Source organism: Sciurus vulgaris, assembly GCF_902686455.1.
Source record: "Sciurus vulgaris genome assembly, chromosome: 12".
Lineage (NCBI taxonomy): Eukaryota > Metazoa > Chordata > Mammalia > Rodentia > Sciuridae > Sciurus > Sciurus vulgaris.
In genome coordinates this window covers 11,999,251-12,024,466 of record NC_136473.1, presented here as the reverse complement: position 1 = coordinate 12,024,466, position 25,216 = coordinate 11,999,251, and the positions used below count along the sequence as shown (strand labels likewise).

The following is a 25,216-nucleotide window of genomic DNA, read 5'->3' as shown; positions in this document are numbered from 1 at the left end:
TGGCTTTCCCTACTTTCCACTGTGCTTGAGAGAAGTCAGGGTTTATCAAGAAAATATAGATATAAATACACAGAACCAGGCTTGCTCTCATTATTCCATAATTTGCCTCAGAGTTTGGAAACAGAAAGGGACATTCAAGGCCATGATGTTTTACCCCTTTTCTTTAGAATGATAAATATACCTTTCCTTGGGAGACCGTAATTATGTTGTGTCCCAGGATATGGTGTCAATTTAACCAGCAATGCTGGAAAACTTAGGAAATTATCTCAACAGCTTTTCTCATAAAAATATTTTCCATGTGATTTCAAAATTCACTGTAGGTAGGATTTAGTGTATTCTGGTGTCTTCACTGTGAGACCTATTATTGAACCTTGCACAGTATTTCTTTTCATAATCATTTGCATGCTCATCCTCCCCTACATTAATTTTATTTAGTGAGTTTATGATATTATAAATACAACATGTCTTTAACTGTGTGAGGAGACCTGTGAGTCCTTCCAGAAACTCACTGTAGTTGAGTTTCTCCTGGGTCCTCTGATCCCCAATGGAGCAGGTTTCTGTATCTGATGGAACATCTCAGATGTCAGATTACTGTAATTAACTAGGAAAAACCCAGACCAAGTGAAGAGAAAAGGCATATTCTTTACTTCAAAAGTATAGTGTATACAGTGTAAAAATTACTACAATATGATATGAAGAAAATGATGTGAGGCGATCAGTTCGTGATGGAACATGACTTTTGGTACAATGTTTATTCATATTTAAGATCCAGTATCAAAGAGAGAGAATGATTATGGATTCTTAATCTGTCTACTAATTTTATGACTTTAAAGTTTTTCACATTTCTGATTCTCCAAACAGTAGTGTGATTTTTGTATTCATTGTGGAATCTGATAGAATTATAACAAGATTATTTCCTGGGTGACATTCTAAAATTTCTTATCATTTGGAGAATCATCTTTTACAGTTTTCATTATGAAAGGCTAATATAAGACAGTTCCATTGGTAGTAAACAAATTGTGGCAAATGTGTCTTGATTAGTAAAATGTTCAGAAGGTGTTTCCCTCAGTTCGTAGACAAACAATACTAATTCTTATCTCATGAAATGAATGGATGAGATAGACAAACTATCTTTGTAATCTCTTTGAAACACAATTTGGAGATTCAATATCTGTATTATTTGATAGAAGTTATAACTCTTGAGTAATCCTTAGGATAGTTTGATTTATTGAATAATAATAACCAAAATGTAATCCAGTTCACATGAATAGGTAAGATCAAAGGAAACCATGACTCTAAGAGTATATCTTCTCTGTGATCCATATTTCCTCCTATTACTGAGAAGTTTACCTAGTGATTTAAAACTTATGTGTGTATATAGATTTCTATTTTCCATAATGTTAACAGGTGATTTAAATTTGGATTTAAAGACTAACCCTTTTGTAAAGTAATGGATTATGATGTTTATTTTCTAATGCAAGAAGAATCATGATACACATCAACCACAAAGTAAAGGCATGAAGACAAGAAAAAAAGGAAGCACTTTGTTCATGAAAATATAACAAAAGTAGAATGGAAGCACAAGTGGAATGTGGGAGAAAATATTTCAACATATACATCTCCATCTATAAAACTATATCCAGAACATATTAATGTTGTCCACTCTTCACAAAAATGCTCCCCCCAATAATTCACAACTCCCAGTATCCAAACTCTTTTCTCTGTGAATTTTTAAAATTGTTTCTCTAAGACAAGGTGTCTACGTCCCCACCTCTTGGGTCTTTCCTCTCTAACATTCATTGGCCATTAAAACTTGGTAGAAACAGTGATGCACCCATCTTGAGCCAAGACATGAGAAGACCCTGCAAGGATCCATTCACTGCCTGGGGAGAGTGCTATGTGATGAGTTGAAGCCTGGGTTGTCAACTGGGGGATGAAAACCACCATAGAGTGGAGCTCGACTCCCCAGGCAACAGAGCAAGCAGGACCAAAGCAGAGGGACTACACTGTTCTTCAGATGCATATGAGAGTTAGTTACAAATACATGACATGCCAGTGTAGCTGGACGACATTAATTGAGTTCCAGGCAGGAAAAGGCAAAGAGTCAAACAAAAGAATCATGAGGTAACAAAGGTTCTGTGTATTAACCTCCATATTGGGGGTGGTTGGTTTTGCATCTACTATAAGTAATGGCTCAAAAACTATTCATAATTGAAAATGAAATAATGGAAAACTATTTCAATGGGCAATATATAAAATGGTAGTAAACAAGTGAAAATAATGAAAATTAAAAAATCAACATTAAAATATATTGAGCATTTGGAGAAATGAAAATTAAAATCATTATTTGTGGAATAAAAATCACCCAATACAAATTTTGATTTCTGAAAATAAGAAAAAAAATACACACATGTCACTTGCACAGGGTTACACAATATCTGACCGGCAAGCTGGAAACCAACTCTCTGTGCTTAATGCAGTCCTAATTCTACTTACTTATAAAAGGGAAAAAGTTCTGAACCTGAAAATTAAGCAGAAAAGAATTTCATGGAAGAAAACCAGCCCTCTCTCCAACTCCTTTTGCTCAGCGTCACTAACCTCACTGGAAGCCCTCTGTCTTCTCTAGTGGTTTGCTATTTACTGTTAAAATTCTGCCTATCACCTCCTATGAAATACAAACTTGGATTATGGTGTTTCCTGACTTTACCTGGGATGCATCTGCTGGATATTGTCACCACCTGTCTTCTCTCTGAGATAAGAATATTTGTCTACTGATCCTGGGCTCCAGCTGGCCTATTTGGACATGGTACCTTGTGCCCAAGTCTCTCTCTCAATGTCCTGGACAGAAATCCGTAATGTCCTTGCTCCACATCCACCAGATCTCACTAGTCAACAACCTTAACAACATGCAAGGTGAAACCTGTTTATTTATAGCATCTTGGGTCTTTTTTTGGGGGGGGGAAGATATGTAGGTCAATTTAAATCACAGAAAAAGTGAAACTGAGTTTACAGATATAAAATGTGATGCCAAAATATAGAATCTTGGTTTGTAAGTAGTTTACAGTTTTCATCAACAATTCTTAGATGTACAAATGATTAGTTCTAAACAACTATTCTGTGTCTAAAATACACCTGATAATTCCTACACTGAGAGATATTGTACCATATCCTGGAATGAACATCTCTGCTATTAAACATTAGAGCAACTAGAGTTATTCCTAGATTATGTTTGTTTGCATGCAAATATCAGGTAAGATGTGAACCAAGATCTTTATTTTTTCAAATGAATTATATTGAGACTGTAGCATCCTTGATAATGGTTGGCAAATATTAAAAGAAGGATCTACCATCTCAAAGTTTAGAGCTAAGACATTGGGTGTGGTCGCTTGGGTCACCAGTCCCTGTTTCCACTGAGACAAACTCTTCCCAACCTGTCTGATCCATTCACATTGGCCTGATGGTCACTTCCAGGATGATCAGGACAGCAGCTTAACATGGGCGCCAAGTGGAGAGGAGATGGGATACAAGAAACCAAAATATCAACAGAGGCTTATCACGATGTGCCCGAATGGCTGGACAGGTGTCATGTTAAAACTATGCTGGAGAAAAGTCTCATAATCAGTGACTCTATAATTGCACAAACTATGAGAAATTTCTGACAAAAACATAAATATCCAACAATAAGAACATATTAAATTTATGAAGAATTATTACTCTAAGTGAAAACCATGCTGTGACATTACAGAGATCAATAAAAATGCAAAAACTGCCTTTTTATTGCATGAATTGCTCAATAGTGTAATATGGAGAAATTTCTAGTTTCTGATGCTTTCAGGTATAAAAAAGAGAAAATTCAACTCCCCTTGATGAAAAATTGAGGAAATTGATGAAGATCACTAATCTGGGGCAATGAACAATTAGCTTTCTAATCATTCTATTAGGAATATTGATATAATACATAACTATGATGGGAAAGTTTCAATATACTTACTTCATTACTGGTGATCTTTCACTTTTGTGATGGAGACCTGGTATATCTATATCATTAGACCTAGAAACACCAAACTTCCTTCTCCAGATGTGAAGTGGAACTATCTTACCAAAAATGGTGGTCTTAAGGCTGCTATCATTTTGACTCTGTTATCTTATCTACTTTGTTATCTTTAATATTAATTATTTATTTAATTATTTATTTTTATATATTTACAGACTGCATTTTGATTCATTGTACACAAATGGGTACATTATTTTGTTTCTATGGTTGTACACAAGGTAGTTATCATACATGTTCATAGGGTTACCCACTTCTTGATGCATTCCTTTAATTCTCTGAATTACTGCACAGAATATGTTGACATCCTGGGTCAATCTTTATGCAGAGAATGGAAAATCTCCATTTGTTTGGTATTCTCCTAAGAATATCTACACATTCCCAGACTATACTTGAGGCAACCTAGATAATACCTTAACTTTAGCCATTCCATGCTAAGCACATCTCTTGCTCTGTGGCTTCTACTACATCTCCATGCATCACATTTTTGATCCACCTGAATTGAAATTATTGGGTTTCTCTTCTTTCTTCAGTTAATTTCCCATGAATGCCAATGTATTCAGATTGCATTAAATACTAGAGTAGTGAAAGATGGTCAGACTCCTCTCACTCTCTCTGCATTTCTCCTCTAAGGGACCTACTGTTGGTGAGGCTCCCAGTTTCACCTATTGGTCTATTCTTGTGCCAACAATCAGGGAGAAAGATGTGTATGAAGACAGCTGATCATTCTGTGTCTGTTTACATGAGTCCATTCATTTAAACCTGAGTCTCCAATCCAGAGACTCATAATTATTTGATAGAAATAAATCTTAAGATATTACTACATTTTAGGTTTCCCAACAGTTCAAACTCTAGACAACACTGGAAACATTAAATCTAAATAAATCATTGCCTTTTCATTATGAGCACAGTGATTGAGATGGCTGTCTCTCCAACATCTCTTTCTTCCAGATTATTTCTTTGGGTCACTCATGTTAATTTCATTGCCATTTGCATGCAGTCACTGTTGAAATGGGGCTGTGACACACTCCTAGAAAATTCAACATGAGAAGGATCCTGCTGAGGGTCTTCTCTGCAGGTATCCCTCTGTTCTAAGTAGGTTATTTTAAAAAGAGGTGAATCCTTCTCCTAAATTGTATATTGTGCTGCTATGCTATGCAGTCAGCTCCAAGCTGGGAAATAATGTCCACAGACAGAATAGGGCAGAACCTAGAGTAGATGGGAGAATTTCCAGTCTCAGTTGGACAATATCCAGAGCTTATTTTATATTTGGTCTTTTTGTTGTGAGAGTAAATCTCTCTAAGAGTGTTAAGCCAATGTGATTTTGTATAAGATTTTTCTTTTTTTTTACAATGATGTAGCCAAATAAATCTAATGTTGAAAATAACACTATGTCCTTGAAAACTCTATCCTCAATGCACATCGCCTGCATCAAACAACATTCAGAATCTGTGAAACCTGTTGAACCCCTCTGGAGATCTTAACCCCATTGGTTTCTAAGGGCTGACCATGGGATTCATGGAAGAGGCAATGTTGCAAAGGGCTTAATTTTGTCCTGCACCTTTATAGAGTCATGGTCAATTGTCCATGAACTGGGAAAGGTCACTTGAATTATGTTTTTAAAAAAAGTAAAGGAAAAGAAAGTCAAGTATCATCTATTTTCTTTGGTACACAAAGATTCATTGGTAATTATTTTCCAAGGTATACAAAAATGGCACCAAAAAAGTGATGCCTTTCTTATTAACCTAAAAATTTATTTTCTCCATCTTCCTTTGTCATGAAAGCAGATGTTTGCTGGAACATCAGTAACAATTTTCCTTTCCTATCTTCTAAGGCCTACCATCTATTTTCAGCAATAATATATGTGGTTACAATGCATGCAAGATGTTCTGTAGATTAAAAGCTCAGCCTCACTACCTGGTATCTTCTACAGTTTGTGAACAGATAAGTAGCAGTGCCTCTGAGTATAGCCACTTTACTTTGAGGAAAAAAAAAAAGATAGCTCACGTGACCTTCCTACAATGTGTGAGGAAGCTTTGGCAATCAAAGTCAAAAACACACTGAAATTTTCTAACATTTAGAATCTCATTTTTTTATATTGTGTTTTTTGTTGCTTTAGACACCTGACTGCTAATAGAAATTTACAGTGACAATTCGCCAGATTCTAATTGTATCTTAATGTTTCTATTGGAGACACAGGATCTTTACTACTCATATATTTTCTCACATCACTCTATTCTAATTTTCCAAGTATTTTATGAGATTCTTTCCATGAATGCATCCAAATTGACATGTTTTCAAATGTATCTTATTTAAAATTATTTCAACTTTTCTTTTTAATGCTAATCATCACTCCAGCTACATTGGATATAATATGCCAAAAGATCCTTTTGTTCTCCAGAATAGTAGTATCAAAAGAGCATTTGGTAGAAGGAAGACTGGAAGAGTAGATGAAAAGAATCAAGTGGGAGGAAGGAGGAAAAAAAGAGAAGGCATGAGGAAGTACCTGGGAAAAGAGACCTACCAGATCATGTTATTACCATGTATGCATGTACCACAGTACATTAGTAATTCAAATCATCCACAATGATACATGTATATGTATATCACATTAAGTAACTTACAGTAATAGCTGGAAGATCTGGAGAGTAAGGCAATCAGATCATGGGAAGGGAGGAGGGCAAGATGGGGAAGGTATTGAGGTATGAGATTGATTGAATGTTATGTGCATGTATGAATTTGATATCAAAAAGCTCACTATTATGTAATCTTACAATTAACTAAAAAAAAAAATTTTGAACAGAGATCCCATGCAGAAAAATGTTCAACTCTGCCCTTTTCTAACTTTGCACATATAATTCCTTGTTTTTTCCAGTCCAGTTATCCTCCCACTTCCTTGACAACCATCTGAGAGTAAAACATCATTCCCCAGTTTCCAGGGGAAACTTTGGTCCTTGAGCTGCAGGAAGGGAGACTGCTGCTCATTCTTGGCATATGTACTTCATTTGGAGACTGTGAATGATGAGCTAAAAGAAAAGGGTTTTCTTGTTACTCCATGGGCTAGATAAATATAGACCAATAGATATTAGGTACTACTTCCCTAAAACCTGAGAACTCCAATCTTCTCCTACCCCAGAAATCTGTTATCACCTCCAAACACAGGCTTAGAGACATATAACCATTTAGATTTCATGCATAATCAACCAAAAAGAAACCAATCATAAACTCAACAGAGACAGTGACAAGAAGAATCTTGAGGGCTGGAGTTGTGTCTCAGTGGTGGAGTGCTTGCCTAGCATGTGTGAGGCACTGGGTTTGATTCTTAGCACTACATATAAATAATAAAATAAAGGTCTATCAACATCTAAATAATTTTTAAGAATAACCTTTATGAAAACAAGTTTATTTTGTTTTCCAAAATAAATGAAAATTTCATGCCTAAAGTGTTGAGTTTACCTGTAGTAGAATGGGAATTGTGAATAAGCATGGATTAATAGAAGTAATGTGCTCAATCAACAGCATCTGAGCCATCATTTCCATCTCTGTCCACCCTGGGCATTCTTGTTGAAGTCAAGACAAAGTTGTTCATGTTAATATTCATCAGCAAATGGATAATTTGGATGGTCAGCCATACTAAAATGAGAAAAAATGTGTAACATATGGTCACTGCTTCCATATCTACAGGGGTAAACAAGTGAAACCTATGGAACTCCATTATATTTCCTGAGTGACATGAGAATCTGCCATTCCTTCTTTCATAATCATAGTTAAAAAAGAAATAGTTGTCTTTGTTATACCTCAATTCTTCATAGTCAATTCCCTTTTCTACAACAGAACACAAGATTTCATAGAGAAAGAAATCATTCCTATTCATCTCCCTTAGCTGTCAAAGCAAAGAATTCATTTTTTTTTCTGTCATCTACTTAGTGAAAACACAATCAGATTGCTCCATTTAGTCTTCCTTAATTTTGTGGAGTAGGGCACATCCAATGGTGCCATGTTTAGTACAAGAACAATTCAGATATTGATCAATACAAAAACTATTTTAGGTGTACAGTATATTGCTAGCAAGTTCACTTTCACTTAACTGATTTGTTTGTTAATTATTTGCTCACTGCCCATCACATGCAACATGGTGCTAGATTCAGATATGGAAAGAATGTTGTTTATAAAATGGACCTACAAATTATTGGAGCTTGACATTTAGTATGTAGCTCTCTAATCTTTAGAAGCAATACACCAGAAAATCATTATTTCTTGAAATATTTAATAGGTAGGAAGAATTGCTAGGTGCTTGCTACTGTCCCTCAATATTATATTCTGAATTTATCCTTTGCTTTTATCTATATTAAAAATATATTAGAAATGATAACAGAGTATCTTCCAATTTTTAAGCACATATATTTATGCATTATCTAGTCCCTTTTCAAATATCACCACATTTATTTCTAGTATGATTAAAAATTCCCACAGGCAGAAAGGACATATATCCTTGTTCAATCTCACTTACATGGACACTGTTAGATTCTATAACAATTGAGTATCAAGAAGCAGTAAAAAATTTTTTGATGACTATCAACTATCTTCAATATAGGTATTTTTTGGCACCCTCTTCTCCTGAATTATTTTTCTCAAATAATACTTTATCTCTGTTTGACTCCAATGAAGTCAAACACAATTAGATTGTTGCAGAAACATTTGCAAAATCTGAGAAGTTTCCAAACTTATTAAAGACATCAAGCAAAACACTCAAATATTTGATAAACATCATCTAAAAATTAAAAAGGAATAAATTTTGACATGTTATATATTGAAACTGCACCAAGTACAGAGAAAAAGATATCTCAAATAGAAAGTGTAGCAAAATGAAGATAATGTAATTCCAAGATTATAGTGTCATATGCTTAAAAGGCCCAGAGGAAACTCATGGAGACATTTTGAAACATTAATATAATTAAATAATGTTCAAGGTCACACTTTGATTTTTTTTGGGGGGGGGGTTTGGGGATACTTGGGATTGTGCTCAAGGGCCATTGTCCCATGAGCCACATCCCCAATATTATTTTATATTTTCTTTAGCGACAGGGTCTCATTGAGTTGCTTAGCATCTCACTTTTGCTGAGACTGGCTTTGAATTTGATATTCCCTAGCCCTTGAGCCACTGGGATTCAACAAGTTTAAGTAGGTATTCTTAAAATACTAATTATATTCTGTTCAAAGCAAAAATATGGCTCAAAGAGAATCACCTTGTCTATTCGTGAGACATTTTATACATGGAAACAATTTTCACAATTTGCTAAAATGCTGAAATGAATGGATACCTCAATCATTACCAAGTTGCTTAAAAATGCCAAGAGAGTAAAATGTTGAAAATTTAAACATTGATGAATTACATAAATGGCATTCGCTGAATTCTTCTTTGAACTTTTTTGTGTAGTTGAAAATTTTCAAATGAAAATGGATATGTAATCTAAATATTATCAAAATTATCACTACTCAATGAATGAATCTAATAGAATACATATGAATGTCTTCACAGAGTAGTTTATTGCACAGAGTTTTCAAATTCACTGAATAGATAAGGTCACTTTCCTGATTACTCCAGGGAATTAAACCAAGAAAGCATAATTGCAGTTTCTCAACAAGTTAGGCAAACAAGAACATGGGGGAACTTTACTGGAATTTTATACTGCAATTTCAAAATAGACTGAGGACTCATGAAGATGGATGTAATAAAATAAGGAAGAAATTTCCAGCAGCACAGCCATTGTCACGGCTAGATGCAACAGCCACAGTGGACCCTTTATGAGCACAGAGGAGGCATAAGGGAATTAAAGGAATCCATATTATTTAGAGGACTGAGGAATGTCTGGGTCAGGAGAGTTTAAAGATCTAAAACTAACTAAACTAAAAATTTCCCTGCACAATATGCTTGTGTGTGAAGGAATCCTCATCTCTCATGGAGACATATGGAGGACAGAGGGAGGAACACATTTTCAGCAGTGGTGCAAAAAGCCAGCAGCTGAAGGAACTGATTCCTGGCAAATCTGAATCTGGCCCAAAATACAGGTCTAGGAAACCCACATGTACAGTAGAGAATATGCCTATTTGAACAGGAGAAAAATTGGCTGTGGAAAGAGGTTTATATAGGGGACAACTAGTTTTGCTTTCCCCTCCCTTGCAATTGAACGGCTCCTAGAACCTACAGGGAGACACTGACCTGGCTGGACATTTGAAAAGGTGGGGTCTGATGAGATGGCCTTTGGAGACTGAATCCAAGGCCAGGAACCATGCAGTCCCCAGGTGGCCTAGTGGAATAAAAATTCGCTCCTCCTCCACGTGAGTGGAGACCAGGGTACATTGCTGGGGTACAATCTTTCACCCTGGAGCAGCAATTACTGGGCCCCAGAGGTGTACTGATTTAAAGTCTCCAGACCAATTCCATTCAGTAAGAGTCTGGAGCCTAGCTAAGCCTAAACCTTGGCTCTAGGAGTTGGGCCTCTTGGATTACCCTTGTCTCACCCTAGCAAAACTACCATGAGGGTGGAGCAAGTATTATTCTCCAAAAAATCCAACATAACTGCTGAGAAAGAGAGCTGAGAATTTTTTTAATTCCAACAGACACAATCCTCACAATCCTTCAATTTTCCATTAAGATCTTTTTCTTTCTTTCCATTTTTTTTTCATTACTTGGCTCAAGTGTGACATTATTGTTTCATAGGCATTTACACATATTTATATTTGTTATTTTTTCTCATTACTAACATTTTTGAAACCAGTTCTTTTTAATGGTCCACTTTGTGGGGGACTAGGAAGTTTTATAAGTATATTTCAGTTTTATATTTTATTATTTTATTTTTATAATTAACTTTTTTAGTCATAAAATTACAGACATTTATTTTTGTCATTATACTTTACTGAATATTCCAAGTTTTCTACAACATCACTTTTTATTATTATTTTTTATTTAGCTTTTAACTTTTACAGACTGCATTTTGATTCATTGTACACAAAGGGGGTACATCATTTCCTTTCTATGGTTGTACACAATGTAGTTTCATACCATTCGTGTAATCATACGTGTACATAGAGTAATGATGTCTGTCTCATTCCACCATTTTTCATACCCCCTCCTTCTCATTTCCTCTACATATTCTAATGTTCCCCCATCCTTTTCTTTCACTCCCCATCACCCCATTATTTATCATTCTCCACTTATCAGGGAAAATATTTGGCCTTTGGTTTTTTGGGCTTGGCTTATTTCACTTAGCATGATATTATCCAATTCCATCCATTTATTTGCAAATGCCTTAATATTATTCTTCTTTATAGCTGAATAGTTTTCCATTGTGTATATATACCAGAGTTTCCTTATCCATCCATCAATTGAAGGGCACGTAGGTTGGTTACACAATCTAGCTATTGTGAACTGAGCAGCTATAAACATTGATGTGGCTGTGTTACTGTAGTTTGTTGATTTTAATTCCTTGGGTATAAACTCAGGAGTGGGATAACTGGGTCAAAAGGTGGGTCCATTCCAAGTTTTCTGAGGATTCTCCATATTGCTTTCCAGAGTAGCTGCACCAATTTGCAACTCCACCAGCAATGTAAAAGTGGGCCTTTTTTCCCACATCAATGCCAACATTTATTATTGTTTGTGTTATTGATAATAGCCATTCTAATTGGAGTAAGATGAAATCTTATACTTGTTTTAATTTGCATTTATCTAATTACTACAGAAGTTGAACACTTTTTCATATATTTATTAATTGCCTGTGTATATTCTTCTGTAAAGTGTCTGTCCAGTTCCTTGGCCCATTTATTGACTGGGTTCTTTATATTTTTGGTAAAGTTTTGTATGTTATTTATAAATTTTGGAGATAAGTGCTCTATAAGTGCATGTGGAAAAGATTTTCTCCCACTGTGTAGGCTCTTTCTTCACATTCTCAATTGTATCTTTTGCTGAGAAGAAGGTTTTTAGTTTGAGTCCATCTCATTTATTGATTCTTGCTTTGATTTCTTGTGCTTTGGGAATCTTGTTGAAGAAGTCTGATCCTAAGCCAACATGATGAAGATTTGGGCCTACTTTGTCTTCTATTAGATGTAGGGTCTCTGGTCTAATTCCTGTCTTTGTTCCATTTTCAGTTGAGTTTTGTGCAGGATGAGAGATAGAGGTATAATTTCATTTTATTGCATATGTATTTCCAGTTTTGCCAGCACCATTTGTTGAACAGGCTATCTTTTCTCCATTGTATGTTTTTGGCCCCTTTGTCTAGTATGAGGTGAGTGTATTAATGTGATTTTTTTCTCTCTGTCTTCTATTCTGTACCATTGCTCTGCCTGTCTATTTTGGCGCCAATACCATGCTGTTTTTGTTACTATTGCTTTGTAGTATAGTTTAATGTCTGGTATTGTGATACCTCCTGTTTCACTTCTATTCAGGATTGTTTTGGCTTTTTGAGACCTCAAAAAGTTCATGATTACTTTCACTATTTCTGTGAGGAATGTCATTGGAATTTTAATTGGAATTGCATTGAATCTGTATAGCACCTTTGGTAGAATGACCATTTTGACAATGTTAATTCTGCCTATTGAAGAACATGGGAGATCTTTCCATCTTCAAAGGTTTTCTTCAATTTCTTTCTTTAATCTTTAGTTTTCATTTTAAAGGTATTTCATCTGTTTTGTCAGATTAATTTCCAAGTATTTTATTTTTTGTGAGGCTACTGTGAATGAAGTGGTTTTCTTAATTTCTCTTTCAGAGGATTAATCACTTATGAATAGAAATGCATTGGATTTATGTATATTGATTTTATATCCTGCTACTTTCATGAATTCATTTACTAGTTCTAGAAGTTTTCTAGTGGAGTTTTTTGGATCTTCTAAATATAGGATCATGTCATCAGCAAATAGTGACAGCTTTGGTTCTTCTTTTCCTATTTATATCCCTTTAATTTGTTTGGTCTGTCTAATTGCTCTGGCAAGTGTTTCAAGGATGATGTTGAATAGAAGTGGTAAAAGAGGGCATCCCCGTCTTGTTCCAGTTTTTAGAGGGAACGCTTTCAGTTTTTCTCCATTAAGAATGATGTTGGCCTTGGGCTTAGCATGGATAGCCTTTACAATGTTGAGGTATGTTCCTACTATTCCTATTTTTTCTAGTGTTTTAAGCAGGAAGTGGTGCTGTATTTTATCAAATTCTTTCTCAGCATCTTTTGAAATAATCATGTGATTCTTATCTTTAATCCATTGATGTGGTGAATTATATTTATTGATTTCCCGATGTTGAACCAAACTTGCATCCCTGGGATAAACTCCACTTGATCATTGTGCACTATCTTTTAAATATATTTTTTTGTGATTTGCCAGTATTTCATTAAGGATTTTTGCTTCTATGTTCATCAGAGATAGTGGTCTAAAGTTTTCTTTACTTGATGTGTCTTTATCTGGTTTTGGTATCAGAGTGATACTAGCCCCATAGGATGAATTTGGAATGGTTCCCTCCTTTTCTATTTCCTGAAATACTTTGAGGAGTATTGGTATCAGTTATTATTTAAAGTTCTTGTAGAATTTGGCTGAGAATCCATCTGGTCCTGGGCTTTACTTTGTTGGTAGGCTTTTGACGGCTTCTTCTATTTCCGTGCTTGAAATTGAGCTATTTAGATTGTGTACATCCTTCTGATTCAGTTTGGGAGGATCATATGTCTCTAAAAATTTGTGTCTTTGATATTCTCATTTTGTTGGAGTATACATTTTCAAAGTAACTTCTAATTATTTTATGTATTTCAATGTTGCTGTCATGAGCTTTCCTTTTTCATCACAAATTCTAGTAATTTGAATTTTCTTTCTCCTCTTTGTTAGTGTGGCTAGGGGTTTATCAATTTTGTTTACTTTTTCAAAGAACCAACTTTTTGTTTTGTCAATTTTTTAAAATTATTTCTCTTGTTTCAATTTTGTTGATTTCAGCTGATTTTAATTATTTCCATCTTGTACTATTTTTGGTGTTGATCTGTTTTTGTTTTACTAGGTCATTTAGTTGTTGACTTTTTATTTTTTAATGTATGAGCTCAATGAAATGACATTTCCAATTAGTACTCTTAGTACTGCTTAGTACAGTACTCTTAGTACTGCTTTCAGAGTGTCCCAGAGATTTTGATATGTTGTGTCATTGTTCTCATTTACCTCTCAGAAGTTTTGATTTCTTCTGTTATCATTGTATCATTCAATAGCATATGATTTAGTCTCCATGTGTATAAGTAGTTTTTGTTTGTTATTTTATCATTCATTTCCATTGTATTCCATTATGATCTGATAGGATACAGGATAGTATCTATATTTTTCAGTGTTTACTAATTGCTTCTTTGTGCCATAGCATATGGTCTATTTTGGAGAAGGATCCATGAACTGCTGAGAAGAAAGTATATTCACTCAATGATGGATGAAATACTCTGTAAATATCCATTAAGTCTCTATCATTGATTGTATTATTTAGTTCTATAGTTTCTTTGTTCAGTTTTTGTTTGGAGGATCTATCCAGTTGTGAGAATGGTGTGTTAAAGTCCCCCACTATTAATGTGTTTTGGTCTATTTGATTCTTGGAAATGAGAAGGGTTTATTTGATATAAATAGATACTTCATTATTTCTGGAATAAGCATTGAAAATTATTATATCTTGCTGTTTTATGCTTCCCTTAAGCAGTATGAAATGTCCTTCTTTATCCTTCTGACTAACTTTGGTTTGAATTCCACTTTATCTGATATGAGGATGGAAATCCCTGCATTTTTATTGGGTCCATGTCCATGGTACGTTTTTTCCCATCCTTTCACCTTTAGACTGTGGATGATTTTATCTATGAGATTTGTGTCTTGAAGGCAGCATATTTTTGGGTCTTTCTTTTTAATCCAGTCTGCCAGTCTATGTCTTTTGTTTATTGAATTGAGGCCACGGACATTCAGGGTTATTTTTGAGATATGATTTGTATTCCTGCTCATTTGGCTTCTTTTTGGTTTTTTATTTATCCTTTGATTGGCTTTTCCTTTAGGGTAGTTCCTCCCTATGCTGACTGGTATTGTTGATTTTCACCTCCTCCTCATGAAATATTTTGCCGAGAACGAGAATGTTCTGCAGGTCAGGCTTTCTATTTGTAAAATTTTTTAACTTTTGTTTATAATGGAAGGATTTTATTTCATTGTCAAATCTGAAGGTTAGTTTTGCTGGGAAAAGATTCTTGGTTGGCATCTGTGTTCTTTCAGAGCTGAAAATAGATTGTTCCAGCCCTTCTTGCTTTTAGAGTCTGGTCTGAGAAATCTGCTGAAATACATATTGGTTTCCCCTTATATGTAATCTGATGCTTTTCTCTTGTAGCCTTTAAAATCCTATCTTTATTTTGTATGTGAGGTATTTTCATTATAATGTGTCTTGGTGTGTATCTGTTGTAATTTTGTGCACCTGATGTTCTGTAAGCGTCTTGTATTTGATTTACCTTTTTATTTTTCAGGTTTGGGAAATTTTCTGAAATTACTTTGTTGAACAGTTTGTTCATGATTTTGGTTTGTTTCTCTGTGTCTTCCTCAATCCCAATAGTTCTTAAATTTGGTCTTTTCATGATATCCCATAATTCTTGGATGTTCCCTTCCTGACTTGTTAACATCTTTTCAGTTTGTCCAACTTTATTTTCAATATTAAATATTTTGCCTTCATTGTCTGAGATTCTGTCTTCCATGAGATCTATTGTATTGTTGATGCTTTCTATTGAGTTCTTAATTTGATTTATCATTTCTTTCATTTAAAGTATTTCTGTGTTTTTTTTTTTTTTTTCAGAATCTCTATCTCTTTATTCAGGTGTTCTTTTGCTTCCTGCCTTTGCTCTTTTAATTGTCTACTGGAATAGTCATGAATTGCCTGCATTTGCTCTCTTATCTCATCTATTTCTTCATGGATCATTTTAATTATACAGATTCTAAACTCTTTTTCTATCATTTCTATTGCCATGCTGTCATTGTATTCTATCACAATAGCATCTTGGTTTGTTAGGGACATCTTCTTCCCCTGTTTTTTCATATTGTTTATATATATTCCTCTCTAGCAGTGAAGATCAAAGATCCTGAAATCCCCCCCCCCCTTGCAGGCTTATTATGACCCTGCAGTTTTCCACTACCTCTTCTTTGAAGGGGAGATGAATAGAAGTAGCACCCAGTACAGAGAAAATATAGCTCTGAACCAGAGAGCCCCTATAAAGTCTTTAACATTTTTAAAATAAACAATATCAGTTTGATTACTATTTACAATATTTCTAGTTGTGAATACAAGGATGGGGAAGGGTATAGGATGTAAGTAAGTAAATAGAGGTACCTGTTAAAGGTCCTCCAGTCTCCTGTAGGTGTCTCAGGAAGGTAGCCACCCTTCCAATGATAATGGCCACGCTCTCAGGAATAATTCAAAATGCCTGCACTAGCCTCCAAAGTTGCTGTGGAGCCCAGTGAGGGTGTTCTGAGTCAGCATGGATGCAGGTGCAGCATCCCTCAATTGAAATCTGAACTTCAAATTGTGCCAGAAATCAAGAATTTGATCAATAACTCACAGGAAGAGGTTTGAAAGCCATTTGTTAGGTAGTCTACAAGTGACATTAGGATAAATTTGTTCACCAAAGAATGAAATCAGACTCCAGAACACAGGAAGCTTAAACTAATTCCTCCTAGACATAACCTATAAGAAAGAACTCCAATTAGAACTTGTTAATGTGAGGCAAATTGATCCCAAATTGAAAATCTGCTCTCTGCATGACAAGGTCATGCACAAATGGAGGCTAGGAAATCTGAGGCAACCTGACTGTCAGTCAACAGTATAGAGATGATCCTGGGCAGACCTCTGAAATCTTCCATGGGACTCCCATAAAAACTGGAAGTCAGATTGTGCATGCCCTCCATCTCCTTCCTGAGAAAATTCACACACTCCATTGGCAAGTGACTATATTCAGATAAATTAATAAAAACATACTATGTGAGAGATTATCTTCATTTCTTGGAGATATTTTCTGAGGTCTCTAAAAGTGAGTAGTTGAGTCTAAAATATACTTTAATGAGATTTAGAATGTGCTACATATAAATATGCAGATATACTCACATAAAAAAAAAACATCTCACACTGAATCCAACAGTCAATAATTTACATGCAGGGTAGAAAATATGGAAGTGCTTTGTCATGCTCTCAATTTTTCTGTGTGCTTGAGAATTTTCATGATAAAAATTGGGTAAAATTAATACTAAAGTTATTTTCAATTTATTAACATTCATATTTGAAATTTATAGTGTGAAATAAAAATATGTAAAATTTATGAATTTTATGATATATGTTTTCAAATCAAAGTCCATTACTCCATGACTGAAAGTTGTCAAAATTAAGTGAGGGGAAACAACAACGCAAAGAACTGATGTGATTACACAGTTGATTTGATGTTAGAAAGCATGGAAGAAAGTAAGATGGAGCCAGGCACAAGATCAACTGTGAATTCTGGTTAAAGTTCCCAAATGTGGTTTTCGTCCACCATCAGTATTATCATAAACATTTAATTCCTCCCAATTCTATTTCTTTCATGAGCTCTTTATTTTCTTCTAATTTATTCTTTTGAATTGAGAAAGTTTATATAAGAGAACACAAACACTCAGGCACCCACCTCCACACAAATTCTGACCAGTGATCTTCTCTTATTTTCCCTCTTGTCTTGCTCCCTGCCCTTTCTTGTGTACTGGCCTTTGATTGTAGACACAATACCTTACACACCACATTCACACATCTAGTCTCTGGTCATGGTTCATTGCTCAAGGACAAGCTGATCTGGACCCAGAAGTCAAACAAATATCCACTCTCCTTCTTGATCACCTTACATCACCAGATCTCTACCAAACCTAGGCACTACGATCTTACCCTATTTTTCACTATGGAGTCACCCAGTAGAAATAAAGTTGAGAATCCTCCACATCATTCACCACAGTGGCACTAATTTCAGTCACTTCTTTTCAACAAAGCCAAATGGACAGAGGCACTGGACAAATTAAATCCTGGCTGTGGTGAAGAAACAAGGAGATGAATATGAAGAAGCGATGAGGCTCAGCTGTTGCAGACATGCTTATACCTGAGACCTGTTTTATTAAAGATCATCACCAGCTGCCTGAAGTTAAAGTTAGACACACTGGTGGACTTGGCCAACTCTGCATTCTTACACTTCTCCAGGATTTAGACAGGAAGGGTTGTGAAAACTCATTTCTACAGTCAACAATGTCAATATAAATGCAAGATAAGACTTTAAAGAGGAAGACTGTCAAGAAATGGCAACAACATTGACTAAATTTTTATTAAGAAGGGAAAAATGGCAATGGTGTTAGGGAAATTGACAGCCACGAAAACTATTTGAGTCTTCCTTAGAGAAACACTGCATGTGGAGGCAGGAGTTGCATGCCCTCGCTGCCATCAGTTCTTCTCCTCTATTACTGTTTTATTCCAGTAGTGCATTCCTGCTCACAAACTCAACAAATCCTCTTTATAGATAATGACTTTTACACAGAATTTCAGGAGGAAGCATGACCTGTATGCTGCCCTGTGTGGTCAAATCTTCAGACACTCACCTCCCTTATGGCACAGAGATCCACAGTGTCATATCTTATGTTTCCATTTTCAGCTCTTGAATAAAGATCTTCCCCTGGCTGGAATGGAAGTGATCATAACAGCAGTCTTCCTGAATTCCTATGTCCACCAACAGCAAAGATGCTAAGTGTATCTATGGGATGGGAAACTAATTCTCCATAAAATTAGTGGAGCATGCCTCTATATTCAACTTGCATTATGTTCCTTTTCCTGTCCCTATGCATTACCTTGTGAAAATGCCTCTCTTTCACCTGAAAGTTCATGGGTACTTGGGATTGATCTCCTGCAATAATGTATTTCAGTGGTGACCCAGGCTACAATGCACATTATCTACCTGGACACACAAGGATCCTCAAATATGTATGTATAGCTAAGATGGTCAATAATTTTCTATTTAAGATTGATTTGAAACTGTAAGATTATTTGACCCTATCACATATTAATGACCATGAAATTGAACTGTCCCAAATTCAGTTAATTTTATAGTATATTACCACCAATGAAAAAGTCTAGGACAAAAAACAAGCAAACCTCTAATAATGCAGACATAATTCATAAATACTCAGACACATTTCTGAAGATGACTTCTATTCATTAATCTAAATGGTTTGGACTTTCTATAATTCATGAAAATTAGATTTATATCCATTTATAATAGAAGCTTATTTCAACCACCTCCAATAACTATTGTCATGCTAATGCTGAAATAAAATAAGTTTTATGATACAAATGGCCTACCTTCATTGATAATGGATAATGAATAACATACAGGACAACATAGTGAAAATGAATTTTTTTAAGTGATCTTTAAAAAAGAGATTCAATGGGAGTAGCTCTCACCCATGAAAAGTGCTCCAGAACTGCAGAGGTTAAATAAAGGATAATGTAGTGGATTAACATGCTACCCATATTGGGGGGATTTTCTCATATTGAGACATTTATGTTTGCATACTGTTGATCACAAGGATGATATTCTCTCAGGTTCGGTTTGTAGCCATCTGACCTATTCATGTGAACTGGATTATATTTTTGGTTACTATTAGTTAACCAATGAAAATATGGTAGGAATTATTTTTATATTATTTTTATCAAATGCATTATTGAATCCCTGAATTCCATTTCATACAGAATTCAAAGCTATTGCTAGTCCACCTCATCCATTCATTTCACATGATAAGAATATTTTTTTTATTTGCAGAGCTGAAGAAAAACACATTTTAAACATTTTAATATGTACTATACAAAAATCAAAACACTTTATATCTTCTTTACTACTCATTGACTGTTCTAAATTGTTCTGTGATAATAAGAAAAGTTAAAGTTGTTATTCAGAATAAGACATTTCAGAAAGTCACCATGCAGGCAATGAAAAAATGATCCTGTAATAATCCTCTCTGATTCCACAACACTACAAAATCATAGTGTTGATTGTAGAATCAGGAAAGTAAAGGAACTTTAAAATTATAAATTTGGAGACTGTACATAGCAATTCATAATAATTCTCTTAGTTGATACTGGATCTTATATGTGAATAAACATTGTACCAATGTTCACATTCCATCAACAACTGATCACCAACATTTTCACTTCTTCAGATCACTTTGCAGTAATTTTACACAAAAGAAAGAAAACTTTGATGTAAAGAATGTCTTCTCTCTTCACAGTGCCATGTGCTATCTTGACTTTAATGGCCATTCCCACCTCCTCTTCTACTTGGTAGGCATTCACACAAACAATATGGCAGAATCCAGCATGTATAGCTATTTTGGTGTTCTTTTTCATCTTACTACTAGGAATCTCGAGGAACAAAAAAAAAAAAAAAGGATTTTAGAATCATATAATGAGACATAATGCATAGTGAGCAAAGTTTGCAATTCAGTAGGCTGAAAGGAAAATATTTCCAAAGTTTTCCTCAGGTGACCTTGTAAGTTGGTAAGGTACTAGCCTGCTGAATTTTGCATGCCCACTTCTCATCTGTAAGACATAGGTAAATAACCAAAGACCAATTGTGAATATAATGGGCAGAAGGAGTGAACCGACAAAACTCAGGTTTTGCCCATATCTTATTTTAGAGATGATTTTGTGGTAATGATCTCCAATTAATTTTGTCTAGGATTCTCCTAGTTAATGACAAAGAAATCTCTGCCACTCTCACTATGGATAAACTGACAGTTTGCAAAAATATACAGGAACTCAAAAACTTTAATGTTGGGACAGATGACACGTTAACTATCTCAGGCTGAGTTACTCCCTGGTGAGTGAGCTAGATTAAGCCCTCAAAGGCAGTTTCAATAGTTAATGACGATAAATCAGACCACCTCAGGGATTGGTTAACAACAGTTCCGTAAACGTGATCAGCTCGTGCTTGCCATGTAGTCCCATGGGATTCTCACCTGCGTGAACCCCCCATGCCTTGCTGAACTTTAAGCTGATTGGTTCCTGCCTAGCCTCCACCCTACATAAAAGCTGTGCGATTTCCTCAATAAAGGAGATTCCTGCTGTGCCTCATGCGCTGACAGACCTCCCGGCCCTGGTGTGTTTTCTTTGCTGCCAACACTCATCATCCTGCTCGGCCCCGTATTCTCCTCAGTTGGGCCCTGAAGAGGTACATCGGACCTTGTTGCCCGACTGGGAGCTACAACTGGTGCCCCGTGTGAAGAAGATTAAGTCACCGACAGGCCAATCGGACTCCAGGTAAGTGTACTCCCATAAAATATGGCACAGTCCAATTCCAAGTCTGATCCCTCCCTTGACTCCCTTAGGAGTCTCCTTAGAAGTAGAGGATTGGCACTCTCAGATAGCCAGGCGTTTCAGACCTGGAAGGCCCTCACTAAGGCAGCCTCTTGGCTGCCTGAAGAAAACTTGTTTGACTGGTCCACATGGGATCCTGTAGAACAACTTGTTAGGAAGAAGGAAATCAATTTAGGGGAGGGTCCCCTATTGGTAGTCTGCCCTACATTGTCCTTCTCTTCAGGACCTCCCTTAGGGGGCTCCAAGTTTCCCCCCCCCAAAGAGCCGCTGCCTCTGGATGGCGGGAAATCTTCCCAGTGGCCATTTTATGTTACTGGGAGAGAACTCACTGACCCTAACCTCCCCCCTCCCTGTATGGCCTTCCTGGTAAATGCTAAAATGTTAGTTTGGGAAGGAATGACTACCAATCACAAATTAGCCTATGTGGGGATGAAAGACCGCTCCATGGGAAGGTGGATTGTGGCTACCAAAGATATTGGCACACAGCTTCCACAAGCCAGCGGGCAGATGGAAAGGGATTCCTTATTTTCAAGTCTCTTCTTTCTTGCGCTTCTGTGCTCTTCCTGTAAACTCAAACACCTCCTTCTTCTCCCCTTCTTAATCCCTCCTCTCCTCCTCCAACTTCGCCCCAGCCCAGCCCACCTAGTCCTCCTGCTACGAGGTCCCACATACGCTGGTGTGGAGGGAGTAACCAGCCTAACCATCAGTGGCATGTCCTAGTAAGGAGTATGATATAGTGGCCCCAGGCCCCACAAGTATTGGGAGATAATTGTTTCACAATTTTTCTGCGTCCAAATCTGAATTGATTATGAATCAAAAATAAGGGTTAAAATGCCCTAGGCATCAAGGTTCTGCTAGAACATTTTAGCACCTTTCAGATCCAGATATCAGTCACACCTTACATTGAAATGTAAATAGAGAAAGCTTAAGGCTCAGGAGGTGACTGGTCACAAACCCAACAGAAAAAAAAAAAAAAAAAAAAAAAAAAAAAAGAGCAAAAGAGTCTTACCTGATCTCCAGCAGAAGTAAATTTTATGGTGCTTTACTAAGGTAATTAATGGCCATATCATTTTTCAAGGACTATTGTTTTTTTTGAATTCCACTTTTTTTTTTTTGAGCTCATGACTTTTTTGAGCAGTTCTATTTTTTTTTTTTATTCAACTAGATTTTGAACATCTGTTACATTACATGGAGATTCACCTATACAGTTACAAGGCCTTTGATTTTGTGTTATTTGTATGTCGTACTGTCTGATGTCATGTTTTGTCTGTATCAAAACTGAGCGCTCCTAAAATTAAAATTTAAAAATTGATCCAAATATTTTTAATTCAAGTGATTTAAAAAGGTACAATTTAAATTGGGTAAATTGATAGAAGTAAAATGTCTTTAAAATTAACTCACAAGTCTCTAGGTGGTCAAACTAATAAAATGTTGATGTTAATAAAATGTCTAACATCAATTTTTCCAGGACTTTCCTTCAACAAGAAAATGATGGCAAATACTGTTCAGGACATTTGTCTAATATCTTAACAAAAAGAAGGTTACTAAGACTTATGTCCTAACAGGTACAATTCTATATACAAAGAGTTCTAAATGTTTCTACTGTGTTTCAATTAGAGTACTATAAGTAACAAAATATTTAATCTTATTAAAATGGAGTAATTTATCTAAATTCAGAAATTTCTTAAGAGCTGTTTTAGTATGTGAACAAAAGGGGTCAACATATAGGAAAAAGAAAATAAAAGTTTCTAGATATGGAAATATATTTAGTGAAGAACAAAATCTTTCTGGGTAAGAAAGTGTTTATGTGATGAAATACATGAGGGTCTAAGTTAGTGCTAAGAAAGTCTGTGTGTAAGTAAAGGGCAAATTTCAACAAGTTTGCATGTAACTAATTTGGTTGTATGTATGTGAGACAGTCAAAGCTATTTAAGGTTTTTCCTAAAGTGAAATACTAATGTTCTGATATAAACCAAAGTTTAATCTATGTGGTAAAATGACATGGTAAAATGACAAGGATTTCTTAGAAACACTAATTTACTCTTAACTTTGTGTCTATTAAGTTTTATTCTTTAGAAAAATTAGTCTTAAAAATCGGGGTTTTCCTAAAGTCACCTGAAAACAACCTATTACAGGAGCTACCCTTATATTTACTGATGGATCAAAAAATGGTATGGGTGCTATTACTATAGATAATGTTACAGAAACATTGTCGTTTCATACTCTATCTGTACAACAAACAGAACTATTAGTAGCTATAGAAGTATTCAAAACTCACCATGAACCCTTTAACCTATTCTCTGATAGTGAATACATATTTAATGCTGTCCAAAATTTAGAATTAACTGGTATGATTTCCCTCACCTCCACTATTACTAAATATTTGCAAAGTTTACAAAAACTTTTTTGGGACAGAAAAAATCATTTTTTTATTGGGCATGTTTGGGCTCATAGTGGCCTTCCAGGTCCTCTCAGTTTACACAATGATTTAACAGACATGGCCACCAGAGACCCACACATCTTTAATACGCTTGAAAATGCAAAATCTTTTCATTCCAAATTTCATGTAAATGCTTCCACTCTATGCACACGCTATAAAATTACTAAGGCAACAGCTTGGGACATAGTCAAGTCTTGTGCTAAATGTGTTACATTTATACCTAACCCCTCGTTAGGAGTAAATCCAAAAGGGCTTCAGCCCAATCATGTTTGGCAAATGGATGTAACTCATTATTCAGAATTTGGAAAACTACAATTCATTCATGTGACTATTGATACCATTTCAGGATTTATTATGGCCTCTGCTCTTACTGGAGAAAAAACCAAAGATGTAATAACACACTGTTTACATTCTTTCTCCATCCTAGGGGTCCCCAAACAAATTAAAACAGATCATGGTCCTGGATATACGTCCCAGGCCTTTAAACAATTTTGTTCCACCTTTGGTATTCAACATGTCACAGGAATTCCCTATAATCCTACTGGACAAAGCATTGTTGAGCGTGCCCATTTAAAACTTAAAAACATGCTTTATAAACAAAAAAGGGGAATAGGAGCATCATTCAGATCCCCAAAAGACAAATTGTCTGTTGTCTTGTTCACTTTAAATTTTTTAAATCTTGATTCTGATGGCTGATCAGCTGCTGACCGTCATTCAGAGCCTAACAAAAAGCATCTACCTCAAGTGATCTGGAAGGACATTCTATCAGGACAATGGAAAGGCCCAGATCCGGTATTAATCTGGACCAGAGGGTCTGTTTGTGTTTTCCCACAGGATGCACAATGGCCGATTTGGGTGCCAGAGAGATTGGTCAAGGCCTCAACAGAGACCCAAAAACAGGAAGAAGATGAGGAGGCTTCTCCCGCTGATGGTGCTGGTGAATTCTTGTCAAATTAATGGAGGAGACCCGCGTAAACTATGGGGGATAGTAGAGGTGGCCCTATCCTGTACCCCTTACCAACTCCTCTATTCTATATCCTCCTAACTTTACAACCTTTGGCCGCATTTCTGCAGTCCACTGTTCTATGGGGAAAAGAATGGTTTAAGTTTTTGTCCAGGGGAGGTCTCTTGTGTGTTGTATCTGTCCTGTGCATACACAAAATGCATATACATCTGCGCAGAGAAACAGTCATTATTCGCCAAGCTCTTCTCCCAATTGATGCTGGCCCATCCCCCCAAGTCTGGTTTATTATGCTAGACCAGTAGCCAATGATGGGTAAGATTCATGGGGAGCGTATACCAACCTAAGACAGGAAATGAGGGCTAGAGCCTCATT

General features: G+C 35.8%; 1 protein-coding gene, 1 long non-coding RNA gene and 1 pseudogene across 3 annotated transcripts in view; 1 reads left to right on the top strand and 2 right to left on the bottom strand.

The window, feature by feature from the left end:
- Window positions 1–25,216, bottom strand: part of LOC306642121 — a 770,670-nt gene that overhangs the window by 89,010 nt on the left and 656,444 nt on the right. The gene's annotated exons all lie outside the window — the stretch shown is intronic.
- Window positions 1–25,216, top strand: part of LOC306641334 (aldo-keto reductase family 1 member C4-like) — a 295,086-nt pseudogene that overhangs the window by 2,904 nt on the left and 266,966 nt on the right. The gene's annotated exons all lie outside the window — the stretch shown is intronic.
- LOC306642112 (estradiol 17 beta-dehydrogenase 5-like) overlaps window positions 7,553–25,216 on the bottom strand; it is a 179,704-nt gene continuing 162,040 nt past the window's right edge. The window contains exon 9 of the mRNA XM_079107581.1: window positions 7,553–7,684. Within this exon, the coding sequence (XP_078963707.1) occupies window positions 7,642–7,684 (43 nt within the window). The 3' untranslated portion in view covers window positions 7,553–7,641. The remainder of the gene's footprint in view (window positions 7,685–25,216) is intronic.